Raw genomic sequence first — 27,074 nt, 5'->3', positions numbered from 1 at the left:
GGCCTTCTTTGCATGTTGAGTATGGAAAATAAAGTGTAATGCACACTTAAACGGATGCAAACAGGCAGGGCTGGGACAAGGGCTGGGCAGGAGGGACGGCTGCCCTGGGCACTGTGGCATCACGTGAGGTTCAGGGGCACCACAAGGAGATTGGGGGAGGGGATTTGTGTTGGAGGGGAAATTTGGGGGCTGCGGCAGAAGGTAAGAATTGTTCTAGGAGGGGAAATTTGGGGAGGTGTGCTAGTGGTGGTTGGGGAGGGGGGGGGGGGGATTTGTGTTGAGAGGGGAGATGGGGGAAGAGGATTTGTGCTGGGGTGGGAGATTTGGGGGGTAGAAAAGGTAATATGGTTTGGGGGAGGGGATTTTTGCTAGGAAGGGAATGTTTTTGAGGAGGGGGGTTTGTGCTAGTAGGGATGAATGGGTGGCATTTGTGCTAGAAGTGGAAAATTTCTTGGGGGGGGGGGGGGGTATTTGTGCTAGGGTGAGGGATTTGGAGGATCTTTGCTAGAAAAGGCAATATGGTGGGAGAAGACTTTTGCTAGGGGGGGGGGGGATTTTTTGGGGAGGGAGATTTCTGCTAGTAGGGTTGATTGGGGGGCAACTGTGTTAGAAGGGGAAATTTGGGGAGGTGTGCTAGTGGTGATTGGGGGGGGGGGGATTTGTGTTGAGAGGGGAGATGGGGGAAGAGGATTTGTGCTGGGGTGGGGGATTTGGGGGGTAGAAAAGGTAATATGGTTTGGGTGAGGGATTTGGAGGATTTTTGCTAGAAAAGGCAATATGGTGGGAGAAGACTTTTGCTAGGGGGGAGGGGGATTTTTTGGGGAGGGAGATTTGTGCTAGTAGGGATGATTGGGGGGGCAACTGTGTTAGAAGGGGAAACTTGGGGGTGGGGGATTTGTGCTAGGAAGGGGGATGGGGGGGGGGGAATTGTGCTAGGATGGTGGAGGGAGAGGATTTATTTTATGCATGCTCTGAGGGGAAATTTGAGGGGCAGAGGATTTGTGTTAAGAAGGGGGGGGGGGGCAAAATTGTGCTGGGAGCATGGGAGCAAATGTGGAATGAGAGAATTGAAGCTAAGCATGCAGATAAGCGCTCAATAATTGGGGGGGTGGAGCACAATTTGGCATATTTGCCCCGGGCTCTAGATGACCTTGTCCCATCACTGCGCACAGGATAACAATTGATCGAGTGGAAAAAAAACAAAATATTAAATAATTTGTTAAATACTATTGTGATTGATGGTCAAAAGATATTATATCGGTGTACGTCTACGTGAAACATAAATGTGTAAACCAATCCGTGATTAAATAGAGTGGTTGGAAATATAACAAAATGAATATTAATAATCCGATTTTTGAGCCGCTCGTCCAAACAACAATGTGGTTGAACGCTAGATAAAAAAAGCTAGATCAATAAAATATAAGTAAGGTTCAATTCTCTCTAATAAGTGACATAAATATTGCTCCAATAAGTGAAATTCAAAAATAGATAAATTACAAAAAAAAAAAAAATATATATATATATATATATATATATATATATATACACTGTATATATTAGTGACTGTGAGAGTCCATGGTGAATACCCACCATTACCAGTTACATTAAGCACTAAGAGCACTTTATCAGATTGGACACTATTGCAATATAGATATGTAGAGGGATTGCTGCGCTTATTGATGATAAATGTGTATGTAATCACAAATTGATATAACAAGCAGCCAACACCTGATCCTGAATAAGAAAAACAGATCCAATAAAGCATATAAAAGAAAATAGTGTAGCGCTAATATCCTTCAAAAACGAATAACTGATAAGTCCATAAAATATCAAATCAAAAAAGAATAAGTCATTCCAAAAAGAAGAATTTCCACAGAAATGGTGCTTAATCCCCAAATAAAAGTTCATATATTTCCTCAATGCCCGAAACCATGTGAAGGAAAGCCACCACCATGAAGTGTTAGTCAGCCTCCTACCGGAACTCTATGATCCTTTTTACAGGGATCATAGACAGCAGAAAGCAAAATATTGGTAGATGTTAAGAGAAAACCTCTCAGCTATCCTCTCACCAATGGATCCAGCGCTCCTCTCATAGGTCTGTTCAACAAGAATGTCAGACCAATACCAGGTTCATGGGAATGGACAGTCTTGCCGGACCTGAAGGCAGGGTATGGGGACACATACATATAACCTACATTAAAATGTATCCATTGACTCAAATTGTTGCCAGAACTGAATGGTGTGATAGACTACGGAGAGTGCTCAAAAGGATGCCTGGTATCATGTATCTCATATCAAGAAAAATAACTAAGGTGTTTCGTGGCCCTGACTCCAGTGAGCCCAAACCTCCCCCAACCCACCCCCATCCATGACTGGTCTGTTGTCTCAAAACTCAAATAACTAAGTTGTAACGATGGTACAAACTGGAAAGGACCAGCCGAGAAGCATTACACCTCCATCCCCTTGGTGGATGCAGTATAAAGACCCTGACTGCAGTGAGTCCTCTCTGAATCGGTCCATCCGACCCCGACCTCACTCGAGTCCTCAGTGTCCTGTGTAGCAGCAGCCAGCAGAGATGAGAGAAGGACAATGGAAAGGTCTAAATGGGGTGAGGGAAGCAGTCAGAGTGTCACCGAAGCCTTCATCTCTGCTGGCTGCTGCTACACAGGACACTGAGGACTCGAGTGAGGACGGGGTCGGATGGACCGATTCAGAGAGGACTCACTGGAGTCAGGGTCTTTATACTGCATCCACCAAGGGGATGGAGGTGTAATGCTTCTCGGCTGGTCCTTTCCAGTTTGTACCATCGTTACAACTTAGTTATTTGAGTTTTGAGACAACAGACCAGTCATGGATGGGGGTGGGTTGGGGGAGGTTTGGGCTGTCTCCTGTTCCCCCATCCATCCATTAGCAGCCATGTGCTCCCAGTGTGGAGACACTAAATTAGAAAGTGTTAGGACTGCAGATAAAACAGGGTGCCATGAAGTGGCTCTGCAGCTTACACATGCGTTTGCAAATGTGTGTCAACTAAACCCCTGTTCTTTGTATCAAGAGACAGGTCTACTTGGTTAGTGACAGACTGGAGGGTGAGTACATCAGATTGGGGGCTGGCTGACTTCCATGCACCTCTTATAATCCTTCAAACTCATTTTTTTCTTGATATAGGGATGGAGACGCTGGGCACTACCTGCTGGGGTCTCACTTATGGCGCTTTTCCACTGCATGGAACCGAACGGTTCGGCTCGCTTTTGTGCTTTTCCACTGCTGGTACCACATGGTATAGTGTAGGAACAGTTTGGTACGGTACGGTACGGCGGCGCTTTACCACTGCATGGAACCGAACGGTACGGCTCTAAAAAACAGTACCTACTCGATTGTGGTTCCAACAGGTACCATACCCGTTACCATATCCCACAATCCTTTGCATGCAGTCACTACTAGCCACTGATTGGTCAGAGAATCCCACCCACCCCGTTGTTATCCCACCCACTTAACTTTAGTACTACTTTAGTGGAAAAGCAAACCATACCGTACCGAACCGTTCCAACACCGTACCATGCGTTACCAGCAGTGGAAAAGCAAACCGGGCCAAGCAGGGCCGAGTAGAGCCGAGCCGGTACTTGCAGTGGAAAAGTGCCAATAAAGTCCCACCTAGCCCATTGTGTCATTGCAATATAGATTACTACTTCGTATTCACCATGGACTCTCACAGTCACTAATATATATATATATATATATATATATATATATATATATATATATATATATATATATATATTTATATTTTTATTTTTTTATTTTTTTTGTAATATATATATTTTTTGTAATTTATCTATTTTTGAATTTCACTTATTTTATTTTATTATTTTATTGATGTATTTTTGATATTCACTTTATTGGAGAGATATTTATTTATTTATTTATTTGAGCGCGGTTCCCCACCAAACGAATTTGCATGTTGAGTGCTTATCTTATAGATAGTACTAAAAATTTGATATAACTCTCCTATCACCTCACCTATCAATAAGCTATAAAGCAACAGTAATATACTTTTATATTAGGAGCTGCTAAACCACCGCTGTGCAATCATTAAAACACAGTAAAAAAACAATCAATAAATAACAGTGTAGCGCTTCCTATAACAATTCTTTCATACACCAAATTAAAACGTACATAAATCATGACAAAAAAGTGTAAAATTAATGAACTAAAAAAGTGTCTCTGTCCTTCAAAATATCAAAGTGTCTCAGTGCTATCAACTATTCACCAATAAATATCTATTTCATCAACAGTGAGATGTCTTTGTGCTAAAAATGATAAAGTGTCTCTGTGCTCAAAGGTGCTGCAATCAGTCCTTTCATTTTCCACCACCATTGGAAGTGTTCTGCACCATCATACTCCACCAGACTTCATTTGCATCGGGTATATCAGTGCAACTCTTCCAGTATTCTCGGCACGCTTTAAAGCGTATTTAAAGATTCACATTTTTTTTCTAATAAAGTGTCACTAATTCCACAATTGTATGAATGAATTGTATGAATGAATTGTATGAATGAACTGTATGAATGAATTGTTATAGGAATCGCTTCACTGTTATTGATTGTTTGTTTATCTTAAAGAAATACGATTATTTTATTTCTTGATTCCATTTAATGAATACAGAATATCTGCATAATATGGCTCTCTGTTCCCCATTAATGATGACACATTTTACTTTGTTATTGGAGACTTTACTTTCCTCCTGGTCATTTGGCAGTTACCATAATTATACCAAAAGGAACTGCAAAGGCATAACGGCCCTTGAAGGACATATTAGTTCCTGTCTGTTGTTATCTGTATACAATATTCAAACTGGGTCTAGTCCAGTGGCCTCCAAACTGCAGCCCAGGGGCCGGATGCGGTCCTTTGCCTACCTTTATCTGGCCCTTGAGGCACTATTCCTCCCTCTCACACCAATGGTGGGCACTATTCTTCCCACGCTAATGATGGGGCACTATTCCTCCCACTGACACCAATGATGGGGCATTATTCCTCTCACTGACACCAATGATGGGGCACTATTCCTCTCACTGACACCAATGATGGGACACTATTCCTCCCACTGACACCAATGATGGGGCATTATTCCTCCCACTGACACCAATGATGGGACACTATTCCTCCCACTGACACCAATGATGGGGCATTATTCCTCTCCCTGACACCAATGATGGGACACTATTCCTCCCACTGACACCAATGATGGGGCATTATTCCTCTCCCTGACACCAATGATGGGACACTATTCCTCCCACTGACACCAATGATGGGGCATTATTCCTCTCACTGACACCAATGATGGGGCACTTTTCCTCCCACTGACACCAATAATGGGGTGATATTCCTCCCACTGACACCAACGATGGGGCACTATTTCTCTGACTGATACCAATGATAGGGACTATTACTCACACTGATATCATCAATGGGGCACTGTTCTTACCATAGACACCAACGATGAGGCACTATTCCTCCCACTGACACCAATGATGGGTCACTATACCTCCCACTAACACCAATGATGGGGTGAAATTCCTCCCACTGACGCCGATGGGGCTCTGACTGACACCAATGATGGGGCACTATTACTCCCACTGATATCATCAATGAGGCACTGTTCCTACCTTAGACACCAACGATGGGGCACTATTCCTCTCACTGACACCAATGATGCGGCACTATTCTCCCCACTGACACCAACAATGGGACACTCTTCATCCCACTGACACCAACAATGGGGCACTTTTAATCCCCTTGACACCAATGATGGGGCACTATTCCTCCCACTGACACCAATGAAGGGGCGCTATTTCTCTCATTGGCACCAAAGATGAATCACTATTCCTCCCACTGACACCAATAACGGGGCGAAATTCCTCCCACTGACACCAATTATGGGGCGATATTCCTCCCACTGACACCAATTATGGGGCGATATTCCTCCCATTGACACCAATGATGGGTCACTATTCCTCCCACTGACGATAATGGGGCACTGTTCCTCCCACTGACGCCAATGATGGGGTGCAAATCCTCCCCCTAATACCAATGATGGTGCATTGTTTACTACCACTGGACACAGTCCTGGCCCCCCTAGTCCAAAGGACAGTAAATTAGCCCTTAGTTTGGAAAGTTTGGAGACCCCTGGTCTAGTCCTAACCAAAAATTAGTTTAATTTTCACCCTCCAAACCATTCTCAAGCTTTGACAAGTAGAGTAACCCTTATCTAACCCAACTCCTATCCGTACAGTATCTTCAGTCTGTTATCTCCATATACACTACATATATACTCACTTTTATACCCAGAGTTCAGTGCTGCAGGTATGTGGGGGCTTCATATGTCTCCATCGCTGGATCTCCACTATGTTGGTTTAGGAGAGAGGACAATTTGGACATGTCATCATTTAAAGTGGGTGATGGTGACAAAAGACACAGCCATACCAGAATTTCTTTTCATTGTCTCTCCATTGTGCAGCGGCAACAGGACAATGTGCAGGAACCGTTCTCAGCAGAAAGATTGGGTCAAGACTTTATACAAAGCCCTGAGATGTGCATTGTCCAGCCTCCGCTACCCAGTGAAGAGGAGTGTCCTTACAGCCTCCAAGGCAGTATATGGTTTCATAAACCAGTATTCACCATTTCCCAAACCACTATTCACCATTTTCCAAACCAATATCCCAACCAATATCCCAAACCACTATTTACCATTTCCCAAACCACTATTCACCATTTCCCAAACCACTATTTACCATTTCCCAAACCAATATCCTAAACCGCTATTCGCCATTTCCCAAACCAATATCAAAAACCACGATTTACCATTTCCCAAACCAATATCCCAAACCACGATTTACCATTTCCCAAACCAATATCCCAAACCACTATTCACCTTTTCCCAAACCAATATCCCAACCAATATCCCAAACCACTATTTACCATTTCCCAAACCACTATTCACAATTTCCCAAACCACTTTTCACCATTTCCCAAACCAATATCCCAAACTACTATTTACCATTTCCCAAACCAATATCCCAAACCACTATTTACCATTTCCCAAACCAATATCCCAAACCACTATTTACCATTTCCCAAACCAATATCCCAAACCACTATTCACCATTTCAAAACCAACATTCACCATTTCCCAAACTAATATCCCAAACCACTATTTACCATTTCCCAAATCAATATCCCAAACCACTATTTACGATTTCCCAAACCAATATCCCAAACCACTATTCACCATTTCCAAAGCAATATCCCAAACCACTATTCACCATTTCCCAAACCACTATTCACCATTTTTCAAACCAATATCCCAAACCACTATTCACCATTTCCCAAACCAATATCCCAAACCACTATTTATCATTTCCCAAACCAATATCCCAAACCACTATTCACCATTTCCCAAAACACTATTCATCATTTCCCAAACCAGTATCCACCATCTATATTCCATTCAGGACCCCCACATTTACATTGGTATAAACAGACAGTGCAATTATACAGACACCCAGACCTCCTACTTTTTCTATAACTAAACAGCTTACAATTAACCACCTCAATACCGCCGTTCATATATATACAGCCTTGTATTGAGGTGGTTATACTGGGATCGTGGTTTAGGCTACCATATTTTTCAGGAGGCGATTTGCTACAATGTACAAGGAACCTGAGTGGCAATACAGCCGCTGGATCACTTTTACCAGAGGCAAAAGGGGGGTCATCAAGAGGCAGCCCCCCCCCCCCCCCCCACTGCCGCCTTTCTCGGGCTCTCCCATTTCATTGGGGAGCATGGTACCAATCCAACTGGCGGCATCGGGTAAACTGAGAAGAGTGGAAGGAACCACCCTTCTGTGACATCTGAAACCAGAAGCGACGAGGATCTAGTCACTTCCGCTTTTAGTTTGGTTGTTGTTATCACAAGTGATAAACAACATCCCTTGTAATAGCATGGGCTATGACAGGTCCTCTTTATGGAGAAATCTGGGGCCTTTTAGACCCCAGATCTCTCCTCTGGCCTCCAAATCATCTGATCAAACCAAGATCAGTTTAATCAGATGCTTTACAAGCGGACAACAGTCTAAAAGACCCCAGATCTCTCCATCTGTCACAGCTCATGCTATTACAAGGGATGTTGTTCATCACTTGTGATAGCAATAAGGCTTCTTTTACACGGTCCGCATCCGTAGGTGGATCCGTGCTGCTCAGCGGGGGATTGATACACAGATCCCCGCTGAGCAGGCAGGTGACATCTTCCTCTCCGCTCTGTGTACGGAGAGGGAGGTGTCAGAGCCCCATGCATCTCTATGGGGGAATCGGATGAGAACGGACCGCCTGTCCGCTCTTATCCGATCCGATCCCCTGGACAGATGGAAAATAGGGTTTCCATCCATCCGGATTTCATGGACAGGATCGGATGCGGATGGCAGTGGGTGTCAGCAGACATGTCTCCGCTGACATCCGCTGCCCCATAGGAATGCATGGAGGATCCGATCAGGTCTGCCTAAAAAACTGATAGGTGGATCTGATCGGATCGCTCGTGTGAAAGGACCCCCCCCCATCTCCCCTGCTCACATGCAAAGGCGAACGCGCAAGTAGGTCTTGTATGCACATGTAAAGGGCAATCATATTACACATGTGGGATATCATTGCGAATGTCAGAGCGAGAGCAATAATTCTATTGCCAGCTCTAAACTGGTAACCAGTAAAGACTTTTAAAGTGTCATCTATGGAGATTTTCAGGCACAGGTGTCAAACTGGCGGCCCTCCAGCTGTGGCGCAACATCAAGTCCCATGAGGCTTTGCAGAGTCAAGTATGACTTCCATAGGCACATAGGCAGAGGCATGATGGGACTTGTGGTTCTGCCACACCTGGCGGGTGGCCAGTTTGACACCCCTGTAACAGGTATCGTAGTTTGCCAAGTTCCACAGGCGTACGCAATTTTGAACTGTGACATGTTAGGGATCTATTTACTCGGAGTAAGATCAATTGGGTGTTATATTGTGTTTGTGTGCACTACAACTCATTAACCACTTGCCGACCGCCGCACGACTATTTACTGCGGCAGTCAGCCCCTCACAGGCAAAGCGATGTAGTACTACGTCGCTAGCCTGTGAGGGTCTAGGGAGCGAGCGAGCGCGCACGCTGGAGGCGCGCTCCCGCGCGGTCACGGACCCCCCACGCGTGTGACCGGCGGACCCGATGTCCGCCGGTCACTCGCGATCGTCGGGGGATAGGGAGAAAGGCAGGCGGCTAGTGTAAACAAGCCACCTGTCATTCTCCCCTGTGTAGGAATAGTGATCATACGGTTCTACTATGTAGGACCGTTGATCACTGTTCCTACACCTCAAGCCACAGCCAACCACAGTTAGAATCACGCCCCTAGGCCCCTCCCTCTCAAAAAAAGTTAACCCCTTCACTGCCAGTGTAATTTTACAGTAACAGTGCATATTTATAGCACTGATTACTGCAGTAATGTCACTGTTAACCCCAAAAGTGTCAAAAATGTCAGTCAAGGGTCCGATCTGTCCGCCGCAATGTCGCAGTACCGCAAAAAAAAAAATCGCAGATCGTCGCCATTACTCGTTAAAAAAAAAACAACAAAAATCTTTCCCTTTGTTAGTAAACGCGATAACTTTTGCGCAAACCAATCAAAATACGCTTTTTGCGATTTTTTTTACCAAACATATGTAGCATAAAACAAATTGGCCGAAAATGTTAAAAAATTTTGATTTTTACATTTTTTTGGGGGGGAATTTCATATAAAAAAATGTGAAAAATATTGTTATTTTTGCGAAATTGACGCTCTTTTTTTGTTTATAGCGCGTGATCAAAAAATCGCACAGGTGATCAATTACCACCAAAAGAAAGCTCTGTTTGTGGGGAAAAAAGGACGTCAAATTCGTTTAGGTAAAGCGTCGCATGACCGCGCAATTGTCCGTTAAATTCACGCATCGCAAGATAGGCCCTGGTCAGGAAAGGGGGTAAAATCTTCCGGGGCTTAAGTGGTTAAGCTGATTTTTTTTCCAGCACAATTTGTGTTTGATAACCCTCTGCGTAAATATCGTGTGACATAAAAAATTGCAACAACAACCATTTTATTCTCCAAGGCCTCTGCCAAAAAAAAAAAAATGCAGATTCTTTACATTTATGACAAAATTTGCCTTACGTTACAAAACTGCAACTCACCTTACAGAGCTCTTTTACCAAAATGATGAAAACTTCTTGCCGAATGCAGACACGGCTGTGGAATAAAGGACAATAAAAAGTCAATGTCACACAGGAATAATGGTTCGTGTTACATATTTCCATGTTATACAATACTGACATGCACCATGTGCTGTGTGGTGTCAGAGGCTCGGGCTGGGCTGAGAATAGAAGTTCTGCCATGGATGTTGTATGTCTGTGAATGATGTTCCTGTTCCCCGTTCTCAATGTGAGCCGTCCTTGGGCTGACTATGAAAGGTTTATGTCACCTGGCTGGAGGCCAAAGTCATAACTAAAAGATCTACGGGGTTTGTATCATGGAGAATTTCCAGCTCTGTGATATCCGATGATTATGGAATATTCACTCACCGGCCACTTTATTGGGTACTCCTGTTGAATTGCATGGTAACACAAATTGCTAATCAGCCAATCACATGGCAGCAACATAGGCATCTAGACGTGGTGAAGACACATTGCTGAAGTTCAAACCGGGCATCAGAATGGGGAAGAAAGGGGATTTAAGTGACTTTGAACATGGCATGGTTGTTGGTGGCAGACGGGCTGGTCTGAGTATTTCAAAAACTGCTGATCTACTGGGATTTTCACACACAACAGGCTTGTGGGCGAGCAACGTAGGTATAGGTCGCTTTGCCTGTAAGCGGCTGAGTGCCACAGTAAATAGATGTTAGGCGATCGGCAAGAAGTTAATGGCACTTTATGAATTTATTTATTTTGTACATATTTGTTGATGTTTTTTACTATTTTGAACAATTTTGATATTCGCCAGCACAAAATTGTCACTATTTATTTTCACTTGGCACTTTATGTATTTCTTTATTTATTTATTAGATTGAGAAATTACATTTATATCAAAGAACTTCGCTACTACCTCCTCTTTAATGCTGAATATGTCCATAGTGCAAAATTATTTATAGTACAAAATTATTTTTAACGTGAAGTTGTGCAATATGTAACCAACCATACATGCCAGAACACATTACATTTTTCAGTGTCTTAACTCGCACTGTATAGCCGTGCCGACTCCAGCCGCACTCTCAGGATACAAGTACGGACCCGGCGTGCTTGGTGACGTAACATTCAAAACCCTTCTCTATGTGTTTCGTTCCTGAAGGACGTCAGATGACGAAACGCATAGGGAAGGATTTTGGACAGGTTGTCACCATGCATGCTGGGTCCGTACTCGTGGCCTGAAAGTGTGGCCAGAGTGGGTATGGCTTTAGGTTAAAGTGCGCTATAATAGTGTCAGTTAAGACACTGACAAACGTAAATGTTCTGGCGTGTTTTTATATAATAAAGTCATTGATGGTTTTTCACCATGTAAGTCTTTTCTTCCTCCTTCAGATCATGGTTTATGGTTGAATAATGCGGTCTGCTGTGTGGAGAGTTCCTGAAAGAGACCTACTGAGCCAGGATGAGCTGTAGATCCTAATTCCCAGATTCACATGCCCTACATGCTGGTTTTTACAATTACCAGCGTTTTTCTAGTTTATTTGGTGTGTTTGGTGGTGATCACTGGTGGTGGAGAGCACCGATATGGTGGAATAAGAAAGGAGAACGGAAGGATTCATTATTATTGTTCTTTGAGAACTTTCTTTTCCTATTCTTTTTACACTGGATTTTTTTCTTATATGGGACACTTTACCTACAGTGCTTTGCGAAAGTATTCGGCCCCCTTGAACTTTTCGACCTTTTGCCACATTTCAGGCTTCAAACATAAAGATATAAAACTGTAATTTTTTGTGAAGAATCAACAACAAGTGGGACACAATCATGAAGTGGAACGAAATTTATTGGATATTTCAAACTTTGTTAACAAATAAAAAACTGAAAAATTGGGCGTGCAAAATTATTCAGCCCCTTTACTTTCAGTGCAGCAAACTCTCTCCAGAAGTTCAGTGAGGATCTCTGAATGATCCAATGTTGACCTAAATGACTAATGATGATAAATAGAATCCACCTGTGTGTAATCAAGTCTCCGTATAAATGCACCTGCACTATGATAGTCTCAGAGGTCCGTTTAAAGCGCAGAGAGCATCATGAAGAACAAGGAACACACCAGGCAGGTCCGAGATACTGTTGTGGAGAAGTTTAAAGCCGGATTTGGATAAAAAAAAGATTTCCCAAGCTTTAAACATCCCAAGGAGCACTGTGCAAGCAATTATATTGAAATGGAAGGAGTATCAGACCACTGCAAATCTACGAAGACCTGGCCGTCCCTCTAAACTTTCAGCTCATACAAGGAGAAGACTGATCAGAGATGCAGCCAAGAGGCCCATGATCACTCTGGATGAACTGCAGAGATCTACAGCTGAGGTGGGAGACTCTGTCCATAGGACAACAATCAGTCGTATATTGCACAAATCTGGCCTTTATGGAAGAGTGGCAAGAAGAAAGCCATTTCTTAAAGATATCCATAAAAAGTGTTGTTTAAAGTTTGCCACAAGCCACCTGGGAGACACCAAACATGTGGAAGAAGGTGCTCTGGTCAGATGAAACCAAAATCGAACTTTTTGGCAACAATGCAAAACGTTATGTTTGGCATAAAAGCAACACAGCTCATCACCCTGAACACACCATCCCCACTGTCAAACATGGTGGTGGCAGCATCATGGTATGGGCCTGCTTTTCTTCAGCAGGGACAGGGAAGATGGTTAAAATTGATGGGAAGATGGATGGAGCCAAATACAGGACCATTCTGGAAGAAAACCTGATGGAGTCTGCAAAAGACCTGAGACTGGGATGGAGATTTGTCTTCCAACAAGACAATGATCCAAAACATAAAGCAAAATCTACAATGGAATGGTTCACAAATAAACATATCCAGGTGTTAGAATGGCCAAGTCAAAGTCCAGACCTGAATCCAATCGAGAATCTGTGGAAAGAACTGAAAACTGCTGTTCACAAACGCTCTCCATCCAACCTCACTGAGCTCGAGCTGTTTTGCAAGGAGGAATAGGCAAATATTTCAGTCTCTCGATGTGCAAAACTGATAGAGACATACCCCAAGCGACTTACAGCTGTAATCGCAACAAAAGGTGGCGCTACAAAGTATTAACTTAAGAGGGCTGAATAATTTTGCACGCCCAATTTTTCAGTTTTTTATTTGTTATAAAAGTTTGAAATATCCAATAAATTTCGTTCCACTTCATGATTGTGTCCCATTTGTTGTTGATTCTTCACAAAAAATTACAGTTTTATATCTTTATGTTTGAAGCCTGAAATGTGGCAAAAGATCGAAAAGTTCAAGGGGGCCGAATACTTTTGCAAGGCACTGTATGTGTGTATATACAAGTTTTTAACTGACACTTATTGTGTGTCTTTTTATATTTTTTTTTACTACTAAAATGATGGATTTTATGAAAACAATGCATTCTATGTTGTCTCTGAAGTCCGACCAAATGTTTTTCTCTTTTTCTTACGTAATCAATAAGTAAAATAATTAAATGTTTTCTTCTATATCAGCATTTTTCAACCAGGGTGCCTTGAAGTTTCTTCAGGGGTGCCTTGGCAAAATGCCTAAAAATTGCCCTAAATTTGTATACAAGCTGGTGGGTGGATGAAACCTGCCTTTTAGTTACACAAAGCCACAGGTTTTCATTGTGCACCATTACAACCTTCTAGCTGCCAACCTCCTAACGGTCAATGACATCATCAGTTAGCCACAGATTTACTGCGGCAGGCAGCCGCTCCTGGGCGAAACAACGTAGCTCTACGTCGCTTGCTCTCAGAAGGCTAGGGCCTTGCTCGTCAGCCGGGGAGCCAGTGCGTGTGTCAGGCGGCTCCGATTGCTGTCTGACACCGGCGATCTCTCCACGCCGACAGAGAAGGATGGATGGCTGATGTAAACACAGCCGTCCGTCCTTCTCCCTGCAATGATCACAGAGACCATGTGATCCTGCTATAAAGGATCTCATGTCTCTATGGTCATCTCACAAGCCCATCCCCCCCACAGTTAGAATCACTCCCCTAGGGTCACATTTAACCCCTTGATCACCAACACTGTTAACTCCTTCCCTGCCAATGGCATTATTACAGTAACAGTGCATATATTTAGCACGGATTACTGTAGTAATGTCACTGGTCCCCCCAAAAGTGTCAAAAATGTCAGTTAGGGGTCCGATCTGTCCGCCGCAATGTGGCATTCCCGCCAAAAAAATTGCAGATCGCCGCCATTATTAGTAAAAATAAAAAAAAAAAACAATAAAAATTACAGAAATCTTTCCTGTAGTTAGTAGACGCAATAACTTTTGAGTAAATCAATCAAAATACACTTATTGTGGGTTTTTTTTTACCAAAAATATGTAGCAAAAAACAAATTGGCCTAAAATGTTATAAAAATGTGGATGTTTACATTTTTTTTGGGAATGCTATATAGCAGAATGTGAAAAATATTGTTTTTTTTTTTCAAAACTGTCGCTCTTTTTTTGTTTATAGCTCAAAAAATAAAAATCGCAGAGGTGATCAAATACCACCAAAAGAAAGCTCTATTTGTGGGAAATAAATGTCAATTTTATTTAGGTAAAATGTTGCACGACCGCGCAATTGTCCGTTAAAGTAAAGCAGTGCCGAATAGCAAAATAGGGCCTGGTCATTAACCACTTTACCACCGGAGGATTTTGCTGTCTTACGTCCAGGCCACTTTTTGCGATTCGGCACTGTGCGACTTTAACTGACAATTGCGCGGTCGTTCGACGCCATACCCAAACGAAATTTACGTCCTTTTTTTCCCACAAACAGAGCTTTCTTTTGGTGGTATTTGATCACCTGTGCGATTTTTACTTTTTGCGCTAATAAACAAAAAAAGAGCGACAATTTTGAAAAAATAACAATATTTTTCACATTTGTTTATATTAAATTTTCCCCCCCAAAAAAATGTAAAAATCAAAATTTTTTTAAATTTTTGGCCAATTTGTTTTCTGCTACATATGTTTGGTAAAAGAAATCACAATAAGCGTATTTTGATTGGTTTGCGCAAAAGTTATTGTGTTTACTAACTAAGGAAAAGATTTCTGTCATTTTTGGTGTTTCTTTTAATGGCGGCGATCTGCGATTTTTTTTGTGGGACTGCGACATTGCGGCGGACAGATCGGACCCTTGACTGACATTTTTGACACTTTTGGGGGTACCAGTGACATTACTACAGTAATCAGTGCTATACATATGCACGGTTACTGTAAAAATGACACTGGCAGGGAAGGGGTTAATTTTATTGGAGAGGGAGGGGTTAATGTATGCCTGGTGCTTACTAACGTGTGTGGGAGGAGGTGACTGAGTGACACAGGGACAGATCGCAGGTTCAGCTATGCTGAACCCTGAAATCTGTCACTGTCTGTCACTTAGGAGATCCGCCCGCTTTGTTTACACAAACTCGATTCCCCGACGATCGGGGAAGAGCAGCGGTGATCACCGCCACTCCTCCCCTGGTCCGACTCCCGCTGTGACTGAATACAGCGGGAGCGGGGCTCCGGCGGCGCGCATGCGCCGCCCACAAGGGGAGGAGTCCTACGTCGCTGGACGGGAACTAACCACTTTGCCGCAGTAGAGCTCGAGTGAGCGGTTGGCAAGTGGTTAAGCAGGAAAATCTTCCGGTCTTAAAGTGGTTAATAAGGAGAGATGTCAGATGCCTGAATATCATTCTTATTTAATCCTCCCTTGCCTCTCTCCATCAGCTTTGGGGTCTCATTAGCAAAGTGATGGAGAAAAACCAAGGGATAAGAGAAACATTGGAATACTAGTCAGTACCAGTTTGCAAAAGTGTATGTGCTTGGGAAAAATAAATCACCTCTAACGTTGGGTTTCCTATGTGTATTGATGTTGCTGCATTATGTAAAGCTATTAGAATAGTTTTTACATTTTAGAATGGGGCACCTCATTACTGTCCATAATTTGGAGGGTGCTTTGAGATTGTCCATAATTTTAAAGGGTGCCTTGACTGAAAAAAGGTTGAGAAACACTGTTCTATATCATAAAGCCCACATGCTACCTCCAGGCCACACTGATGTGGTTGTGCTTTACCGTCAGTAAGTTTGCCTGCTTGTTCAGCTGCCCCTCCAGGAAGAATTTTGGAGAACATGCTTTCCCCTTCGGGTCCGGACTGTCCCGAAGGCATTGAGATCGGCTTCTGGCCAATTTTTATACCTGAAAAAAAAAATGTCAGACAGGTCAGAGAGTTTAGAAGGCTGAGAAGGTTGTGCAGCTTCCTCTCTCTTCTACTAATCATCTGGGGGGGGGTTATAAAAGGTGGTCACACTTGAAAAGATCCTAACAATGGAAAACTCCCTGGAAGTGACTCTAAGGCCGGCCACACACGGTTCGAATCTCGGCCAGTTCAGCAGGAACCGACCAAGATTCGAACCATTAATGGGCAGGCTGAATGTACCAAGTTGATCGATCGATCAACTTGGGTACAACCAGCCTGCCGGATTCACTTCCAATTATTGCAAGTGGCAGCGATAATCACTGTCTTCTACCAAAGAACCCCCCCCCCCATGCGCCAGGAGAAGACAATTGCTCAGCAGGTGATATCCTCCTGTCTACACCATCTGTGTTGATGGGGGCACCAGAATAAATTCTGTATAATATAATTATATTCACAATCCCAGCAATACCAGCCATAGATGGATCGAATCTTGGTCAGTTCAGCAGGGACCGTTCGAGTTTCGAACCAGCTGTGGGTGTACTGAACTTGGTCTATCGACTGACTTCAGTACAACCAGCCTGTCGGATTTTTTTCATACGATCAAAGGTGGTACAACACAATAGTGCTGTGGGGGGGGGGGTTGTTACCCCCCATCAAGAATGACTGTGTTGATGGGGGAATCCAGCAATTTTCAATGATTGCATAATCTATGGGCTGTTTAAAGTGGTTATAATGGCCGCAGGTTTTTTACCTTCATGCATTCTATGCATGAAGCCCAATCTTGATCCAGTGATGTGCACAGGACTCTTCTGGCTCTCTGCCTCTCTACTGGCTCAGACACAGCAGCAGGAGCCATTGAGCTGCTGCCAATCACAGCTAGTGAGGAGGAAGCGGGGGCGGTGCTGAGCCCCGTTTTGTGTGTCTTATGTACACATACAGCAAGGCTCGGGAGCGAGCATGCACAAGTGCCCCACGCAGCAAGTGCCTTTCTATGGGGAAAATCAGCCGGGGGGGGGGGGAGCCAGGAGTGCTAGGGGGGGGTCCCAAGAAGAAGAGGTTTAGGGCTGCTTTGTGCATCATCATTACACAGAGCAGGCAAGTATAACATGTTTGTTATTTTACAAAAAAAAAAAAAAAAAATATATATATATATATATATATATATATAGATGTAGATAGATAGATAGATAGATAGATAGATAGATAGATAGATAGATAGATAGATAGATAGATAGATAGATAGATAGATAGATAGATAGATAGATAGATATAGATATAGATATACTGTATATCTTTAATATCACTTCCCAGATAGCAAACAATTGTGCTACAAGATTGAAAATGACTTGCTAAGCTATTGCTAGGCCTGCCAGGCTTCACAAGCTTGTTCCACAATTGCAGCAAGTCCGCATTGCATGACTACAGATCAACTTTCTTTGCAAACATTCTGCAACTTCTGGTTCAATTAGGTTGTGCAATAGTCATCCCACCACAGGGGTCACTGTGACTGAATTTTCATGCTGTAGACTTGCAGAGCTCATGCTGTAGACTCACCACTGCAACTTTGCTCTTGTTAGAGACTTGGCACGCAAATTTGCTATAAATTGGAAAAGTTTCACCTAGAACTTGTGCTTCAAGTGCTCTGCAAGTGTACAACATGCCAGTGAAAATGTACAGCAAGACTTATTCAACATTAATCCATTGGAGGACCTTAATTATGAAGAGCGTCTGCAATCGCTTGATTTATTCTCCCTGGAGAAGAGACGCCTGAGAGGGGACATGATAGCAATTTTTAAATATCTCAATGGGGATCTCAGCTTAGAAAAAAAGCTGTTCAGTTGAAGGGATTGCATGAGGACTCAGGGGCATACAATGCGATTAGAGGAGAAGCGTTTTAACCTCAGGCAACGTGGGGGGTTCTTTACTGTTAGGGCTACAAGATTGTGGAATTCTCTACCACAAGAGGTGGTTTCTGCGGGTAGTATGGTGGCTTTCAAAAGACTCTTAGACGTACATCTCAAGGATCAGAACATTCAGGGGTATGAGAGATGATTACAGCCACACACACCTACACAGGTTGAACTGGATGGACTATTGTCTTTATTCAACCTCACCTACTATGTAACTATGTAACACTGACACAAATTTGTGGCAAGTTATCCTTGCTATCTGGGTCATGCCATTAACTTACCTGCAGCTGGCCCTGGTGCTGGAGCCTGTGGTCCCCTGACTGGCGGAGGAGTCGGTTTTGCAGCAGTCTTGGAAATGTCCACTGGCTCGACTTTTGGCTGGAATTGGAAAGAAGAGTAAATCTGTGTAAATGCTTTCTTCAAGTTTCTCCACAATATTTCACATATAAAAACTGACTAAATGTGCAGCTCTGAAGATCTCAGTGGGCTATTTCCCAGATTTTAGGGGTGTCTACAACAGGAGGCTTCTCCCTGCCCATACCGGAATACTCCTTAATGTTCTCTTTAAGTAGAATACTGGTTAACAATCTCTCCTTGCCCTGGATGGCAGGCCTGGGACAAGGGGTGGGTAGGTGCTGTGGGTGCCCTGGGCACTGCGATATCATGTGATGCGAGGGGGGGCGGGGGGATTTGTGTTGGAAGGGGAAATTTGGGGGCGGCAGGGGGTAAGTATTGATCTAGGAGGGGAAATTTGGGGGAGGGGTGCTAAAAGTGATGATTTAGGGGGATTTTTGTTGAGAGGGAGGATGATTTGTGCTAGGAGGGGAGATTTGTGGGGGGAAGAAGATGTGTCAGATATGAACAAACAAATTCTCCTGCGTTCAAAAGAGATATGGTGGCGGTGAATCTCTATGGCTCTGGGTATATTGCACAGACTTTGCTGCCTCTCTAGGGTCAGGGGAAACCCAATGGAAACACTGTAAAAAGAACAAAAAGAGAGCGCACCAACCTTGTGCATTACCCAAGTGGAGTTTTGTTAAAATGGAAAGAAATACACTCACAAACACAAAAGTCTTAAAAGCGTATCAGTCCACAATGGACACAAAGCAACCAGGTCACCGGGACAGTGTGCAGGTGACCTGATTGCTGGCTCTGAGGAAGAGAGGATCTCCCCTCGATACAAGTCAGCCATTTGGAAGGTGTGCTGGACACTGTCCAGGTGACCTGGTTGCTGGCTCTGAAGAAGAGGGGATCTCCCCTCAAAACACGTCAGCCATTTGGAAGGTGTGCTGGACACTGTCCAGGTGACCTGGTTGCTGGCTCTGAAAAAGAGGGGATCTCCCCTCGATACACGTCAGCCATTTGGAAGGTGTGCTGGACACTGTCCCAGTGACCTGGTTGCTTTGTGTCCATTGTGGACTGATATGCTTCTAAGACGTTTGTGTTTGTGAGTGTATTTCTTTCCATTTTAACAAAACTCCACTTGGGTAATGCACAAGGTTGGTGCGCTCTCTTTTTGTTATTTTTACAGTGTTTCCATTGGGTATATTGGTGCGCCCTCCTTTTGTTCTTTTTACAGGAAGAAGATCTGTACTAGGAGAGGAAATTTTAGGGGTAGAAGATTTGTGCTAAGAGGGGTGATTTTTTGAGAGGGGGGGGACATTTGAGCTGGGGGGGTTGTGGCGCAAAGATTTGTGCTGAGAGAGGGGTGAATTTGTACTGGGAGGAGGGGGATTTATGCTTAGAGGGTAAGTATACAGATTAGTGCTCAGCAGGGCTTTTTTTTTTCTAAGAAAATAGGTGCAGGAACTCAACCATGACACCCCAAAGCCCCCCCCCCCCCCATACACATCTTTTAAACCTACACATCTTTTGAAATTAGTGGGTGTGGTGAAATTTCACTCACAGTGGGAGTTCATTATGTACAGAGTGCAGAGTCCCGGGGTGCTCTATATACATGGTGCAGATTTCAGGGGTGCGTTACATACAGAGTGCAGAGTTCCTCCACAGCCACTTATCTCTGCATCCCCCATCCACATCTCACTTGCACCCATCTTCAGCTCTGACCTGTCCATGCAACCCATCCATCCACTGTTTCCATCTTCGCCCCCCCCCTCCCTCCACCCCCCCTCCTTCCCCCCACTCCTTAGAAGCCCACCATCTTCCACATGTCCTACTTGTGTTGCTGTATTAAGCTGCAGCCTGCAGCCAGTTACAGTACCTCCCCACACACTGTAGGTGGCTCTGCCTCTCTAACTTACAGGGAGATCATCCAGAGGGGGTGTCGGCATCTGCACTGCACCCCGGGAACCTGCATCTCCCTTGTCCCCATCCTGGACTCAGTGGGAGCCGCTCAGCAGATCAGATCTTTGGGAGCCACTGAGAGACAAGCTATCACTTGTAAACACAAAAGCCGGACTTCTGTGTTTACAAGTGATAGGGGTAGGAAGGGAGCAGAGGGCCTGAGCCAGAGGTGGCAGAACTGAGTTCCACCAAGTTTCAGCTGAAAAAAAGCCCTGGTGCTCAGTGTTTTTGTAGGAGGATTTTTGCTGGCACATAATGCTCATCAATCTTGCGTTTGGGGGGGGGGGGGTTATGCAGTTTGGCATGTTCGCCCTAGGTCCTAGATGACCTTGTCCTAGCACTGCTGGATGGTATACTCACTGTAGCAAGCCTTCCATAATGGGGTTTTGGGCTATAGGAAACACATGTGGACCTTTTTGATAAGCCAACACAAAGCTGAAGATTCATTGTCCAAGCTAAACCCCTTCCCTTTCCCCTGTCTTCCCTAGCCCCGTACACACATACCGAACGTCGGCCGTCTTTTGTCCAGGGCTGTCGTGTCCGCTGAAAAGTGCAAAAGACTGCACACGAATTTTGTCGGCCAACAGCAGCCGACTGCAGAAGTGATGTCATGTGATGGTTAACTTTCCGTGTGTTTTTTCTTCTCTGAGCATGCCCAGTCTTGCAAATCTGCTGATTGTCGGCCGAATTCTGTACTGACTGGCGAACAATCGGCCGTTCTGGTGTTGGCCTACAAAAATTTTAATGCCTACATGACATTTTCGGCCAAAAGTGCGCTGTCGGCTGTCGGAAGCATAATACTAACAAGCCTACAATCGGCCGATCGGTCGTCAGCCGAATATTTACGGCCGACAATCGGTACGTGTGTACGGGGCTTTACTCCCATTCATGATCATCTCATGGTCTTCTTCATTACTTTCCTCTCCAGGCCTGCATTCGGCTCCTATTCCCTTTCCTCTAGATCAGGGATCCTCAAACTACGGCCCTCCAGCTGTTGTGGAACTACACATCCCATGAGGCATTGTAAAACTCTGACATTCACAGACATGACCAGGCATGATGGGAATTGTAGTTCCTCAACAACTGGAGGGCCAAAGTTTGAAGACCCCTGCTCTAGATATTCCATGGCCAGCTGACACTCCTCTTCCACAACTCCACTCTTTGCTCTGTTTAGCCACCACTATACCATTTGTATACCCCTCTGATCAACTTGAGCTGTCATTCTGCCTCTTCAATGCATTCGCCCCCCCCCCCCCCCCCCCAGTCAGATGGCATTTAGCTTTCCCTTTTGCCTACCCCTACTGTTCCTGGTCACCTCCAGCTCTGCCTCTTCTTCCATTCTTCCCACTTTCATGACTATTAGCCACATCTACCAGCCAACTTCAATCATCTCTTTCTCCACCTTGTCTACCCTCATGCACCATGGTCAACTTTCATTCTGTCTTCCCCTATAACCTCGAAAACCTTATAGCGCCGCTCAAAGCCAGAGACGTGAGTGACTCCCAACTGGTGCTCAGAACATGGGAGTAAGCATTCAACATCACTAATCCAGGAGTGTCAGCCTGATGAAGGTAGGACGCTGCTCATCCAGTTGCTCGTTTAAATGACTAGGCCAGCGATGGCGAACCTTGGAACCCCAGATGTTTTGGAACTACATTTCCCATGATGCTCAACAACATTGCAGAGTATGAGCATTAAGGGAATTGTAGTTCCAAAACATCTGGGGTGCCAAGGTTAGCCATCACTGAACTAGGCCATTTGCTTTAACCACTAACCGACTGCCCTATAGCAGTCTTACTGCTACAGGGCGGCCGCTGTGCTCAGGATCATATATATATATGTATATATACACAGGATCCCGTACGCCGGGGTAGCGGGCGCGACTGACAATCATTTGGTACACAGGCAGAACGGCAGTTTGCCAGTGTAAACAAGGCAGATTGCCGTTCTGTCAGTAGGGAAGGCATGGATCCTGTGATCCTGCAAAGCACGGACATGGATCCATCTCTTCCCCTAGTAAAGCCCCTCCCACACTGTACAAAAACACTGGCTAGGCACACAGTTAACCCTTTGATCGCCCCTGATGGTAACCCCTTCCGAGCCAGTGTCAGTGTCGGCTCTGATTGCCGCCTGACACCCGCGATCGCTCCCCGCTGAGAGAGAAGAACGGTCAGCTGATGTAAACACAGCTGACCGTTCTTCTCCCTGGAATGATCACAGAGCGCCTGTGATCTTACTACAGTAAAACCTTGGTTTGAGAGTAACTTGGTTTAAGAGCGCTTTGCAAGACAAGCAAAATTTTCAAATACATTTTGACTTGATATACAAGCGATGTCTTGATATACAAGTAGCTTCAAGTCAGAGCTAAGTATAAAAGAGAAGAGAGGCGCCTCTAAGTGTAGCAATATGGTTACATTTAATGAAGGTACAACATTTAGCAACTCACATGGTTGATGATTGGAACAGGCACATCTAAGGATGCAGGCATCCGGGGTAAAGCTGTAAATATTGCTACACTTAGAGGCGTCTCTCTTCTCTTTGATACTCTGTAGCTCCTGCTGGATTTTGCTTCTAATCCCCTTATGGAAGCGGCTATTTGTGGATGGACATTTTATGCAACCTATCGCAATGCTAAAATCTTTTTATATGGACTATAAACTGAAGGACTTATGAATAAATGGTTGTGGAACGAATCATCTGAGTTTCCATTATTTCTTATGGGGAAATTTGCTTTGATATAAGAGTGCTTTGGATTACAAGCATGGTTCGGGAACGAATTATGCTCGCAATCCAAGGTTTTACTGTATATAGGAACACAGGTCTCTTTGATCATTTCACAAGCCACGCCCCCCCCACAGTTAGAAACACGCCCCTAGGTACACATTTAACCCCTTGATCACTTGCTGTGTTAACCCCTTCCCTGCCAGTGTCATTATTACAGTAACAATGCATATTTTTAGCACTGATTACTGTAGTAATGTCACTGGTCCCCCCAAAAGTGTCAAAAATGTCAGTCAGGGGTCCGATCTGTCCGCCGCAATGTCACAGTCCCGCAAAAAAAAAAAAAAACGCAGATCGCCGCCATTACTAGTAAAAAAAAAAAACAAGAATAAATCTTTCCCATAGTTAGTAAACGCGATAACGTTTGCGCAAACCAATCAAAATACGCTTATTGCAATTTTTTTTTACCAAAAATATGTAGCAGAAAACAAATTAGCCTAAAATGTTAAAAAACTTTGATTTTTAAATTTTTTTGGGGGAATGTTATATAGCAGAATGTGAAAAATATTGTTTTTTCAGAATTGTCGCTATTTTTTTTTTTATAGCGCCAAAAATAAAAACCGCAGAGGTGATCAAATACCACCAAAAGAAAGCTCTATTTGTGGGAAAAAAGGACATCAACTTTATTTGGGTACAACGTCGCACGACAGCGCAATTGTCCGTTAAAATAACGCAGTGCCAAATCGCAAAATATGCCCTGGTCATTATGGGGGCAAATCCTTCCGGTCCAGAAGTGGTTAAAGATCCTGTTGCGCCTCCAGGACAGGAAGTGAAGCAAAATTTCTCCAATGGGGAGTTTAACCCTGTCCTACCCCATAAAAAAAATGGCTATACGTACGCTTTAGGTGATTGACTGACACAGTGCACAGAATGTAGGGTTTTATTACTGAAACATAAGATATATAGAATGCCTTCTTTACCATATTGTGCTGACACCTGGAGTTAGTGAGTGTGCTTTGTCTTACCTGAACTGCTATGCTATGCGACATTAATGACTTTTATAAAAACCCAACTTGATGTCCTTCAAGCGGACCTTCACCCTCTTCCGAGACTTCCTTCCACTCCATCCCTCTTTCCATCCTCTGTACATATTGCATTATTTTTTTTTTTGTTTCTTACCTTATTTTATAGGTAAAAATGTCTGGCCCTGTCTCCCCATGCACATCAGTATCCTTAGGCGAATAACGTGCACGCTGCCTGCTGCGCCTCCCGGGATATGCACGTCACATATCCCAGGAAGCATAGCCTTCCGTTCAGAAAAGGAGGAGGGGCGGGCCAATCGGGGTGAACCAAGAAGAGACAGCGGGCCTCTCGATGATGTCAGAAAGAACATGGCGGCATGGGACAGAGCTGTGGCTTGGCATGAGAGGTTTCTCAAAGTGACATCTCTGGATCTGCTGGATGGGTGAGTATGTGTTTTCTGCTGATACCACCTTGAAGTGTTACTAAACCCCCAACAGTAAAATCAGTCTGTAAATGCAGTAAAGCATGCTTGTTATACTCACTGTGGAACCTAAGGGGTTAATCCTCCGCATTGTGTAAAAAGGCTGTTTGATCCTGTCTTTGCTGATTCTCCCTTTTTTTTACTGTCTCCAATCCATCTTCTGCTAGAACAGGACATTGGAGTCACTCTGCACATGCTCTGTTTGGTGTGTATTGCTAGAGAGGTTTTTTTTTTGTTTTTGGGAGGGTGCATGTGATCCACACAGGGCCAATCAGCACTGTCCAGACAGAGGATCAGGGGTCATGCAGCCTCATAGGACAGTCAGAGGAAAATGAATAATCCTCCTACAAGTTATAACCAGTGATTGGCCAGACACTGATAGAAGTTACAAGACTGCTATATACTGCTGATGAGAAAAGGTATTTAGCAGTTTATATTTATTAAATAATTGCATTTCCATGTTCTGTGTACGGTGGGAGACCAGATATAGTGAATGCAGGCTCCTGGGGAGAGAAGATATAGTGACTGCAGGCTCCTGGGGAGACCAGATATAGTGAATGCAGGCTCCTGGGGAGACCAGATATAGGGAATGCAGGCTCCTGGGGAGACCAGATATAGTGAATGTAGGCTCCTGGGGAGACCAGATATAGTGAATGCAGGCTCCTGGGGAGACCAGATATAGTGAATGCAGGCTCCAGGGGAGACCAGATATAGCGAATGCAGGCTCCTGGGGAGACCAGATATAGTGACTGCAGGCTCCTGGGTTTAGTAACACTTTAAGGTAAGGGTCGGGGGGGGGGGGTGAAATAAAAAGAAACAAGGATGGCAGGTACAGATCCTCTTTAGGTTAGAGATAGTTTTCTACCTTGCAGTAAAGTTCTCGGCTTTTGTACATTAACACTGATATTGTCTGTTTAGTGACCTTTACTCGTAATATTTGCACTAAAAGTTGATTGTTTAACTTTATATTATAAAGCTCTGCACAAACTGTTGGCACCATAAAATCACGTATAATAATAATATAATAATAATAATAATACTTACTGGAACAGTTGATGGAACACTGGGCTGCAAGGTCTGTTGTGTCTGTTTTACTGCTTGTGGCGGCGGCTGCTGCTGCTGCTGCGGCGGCTGCTGCTGTTGCGGCGGCTGTTGCTGCAGCGGTTGTTGCTGCAGCGGTTGTTGCTGCAGCGGCTGTTGCTGCAGCGGCTGTTGCTGTGGCTGTTGCTGCTGCTGCTGTTGTGTTCTTGAGGTTGCTTGACCTTGACTCCCTTGTGGTTGCTGCTGCTGCTGCTGCTGTCGAGAAGCTGGCAGTCCTTGGCCTGCAGATTGCTGCTGCTGTTGCTGCGGTTGTTGCTGTTGTCCCTGTACTCTTGTTGGTTGAGACAAACCTTGTTGATGCTGAGACTGAGGATGAGTTTGGTGTGAAGACGGTTGGTGAGATGTTGGATGAGAGCTCGGCTGATGAGAAGACGGATGCGAAGATTGTTGTGATGGTCCCATCTGCTGCTGTTGCCTTGAACTTGGTTGCTGAGACTGCTGCTGTCTTGTTTGCTGTGGCTGGCTTGATTGAGACTGTTTGATTTGCTGCGGAATCTGGTGGTGAGACTCTGCCTTTTGTTGCTGAGATATTTGGGTCTGTCGTTGGGTCTTCTGTGATTCCGAACTATGATGATAACTGGACGATTGCCTTGATTGCTGTGAATACTCAGAACCTGGTGGATATCCACCCTGTGACCTTGCATCTGGTTGCTGTGATTTCTTCAAAGACGATGATGGTTGGGAATGTGATCGAGGTTCATGACGCCCTTGGTCCCTGGGATGCGGCTTAGATGATCGCCTTTGCTGTTCCTCTATATGACGGGAAGTGGAATGTCTTCCAGAATCTCCATGATGTCTATGATCTTTGGAAGATGAATGGCGAGGCTGAGAATAGTCATCATGTTGCCACATATCCTCATCTGGAGGCTCGTCGTAGTCATGATAAGTGTGTTTAACTGGAATCTTTTTCTGAATCGATGTGTGGCTGCCATGATACCTTGACCGCTCTGAACGAGCTTCTCTTGGTTTATCAAACCAATCTGTTTCCTCCTGACCCAAATGATAGGCTTTGGAAACCAAAAACAAATCACGATCAGCTGTTGTGGCCAATGGTGAACTGTAGATAGACTGAAGCCATGCAACAAATGGACAGGAAGCAGCTGATAACATGCAAAAGTG

At 44.3% G+C, this 27,074-nt stretch overlaps 1 protein-coding gene across 1 annotated transcript in view; it reads right to left on the bottom strand.

Moving 5' to 3' along the window:
* The window catches only part of BSN (bassoon presynaptic cytomatrix protein), a 220,681-nt gene that overhangs the window by 533 nt on the left and 193,074 nt on the right, over nt 1–27,074 (bottom strand). The window contains exons 7-11 of the mRNA XM_082265336.1: nt 25,899–26,962; nt 18,607–18,703; nt 16,292–16,414; nt 10,238–10,292; nt 6,334–6,400 (exon numbers count right to left, since the gene is read on the bottom strand). Of these exons, the coding sequence (XP_082121462.1) occupies nt 10,252–10,292; nt 16,292–16,414; nt 18,607–18,703; nt 25,899–26,962 (1,325 nt within the window). The 3' untranslated portion in view covers nt 6,334–6,400; nt 10,238–10,251. The remainder of the gene's footprint in view (nt 1–6,333; nt 6,401–10,237; nt 10,293–16,291; nt 16,415–18,606; nt 18,704–25,898; nt 26,963–27,074) is intronic.

The sequence above is a fragment of the Pelophylax lessonae genome, assembly GCF_965119305.1.
Source record: "Pelophylax lessonae genome assembly, chromosome: 8".
Lineage (NCBI taxonomy): Eukaryota > Metazoa > Chordata > Amphibia > Anura > Ranidae > Pelophylax > Pelophylax lessonae.
This window is presented reverse-complemented; position numbering and strand designations above follow the sequence as displayed.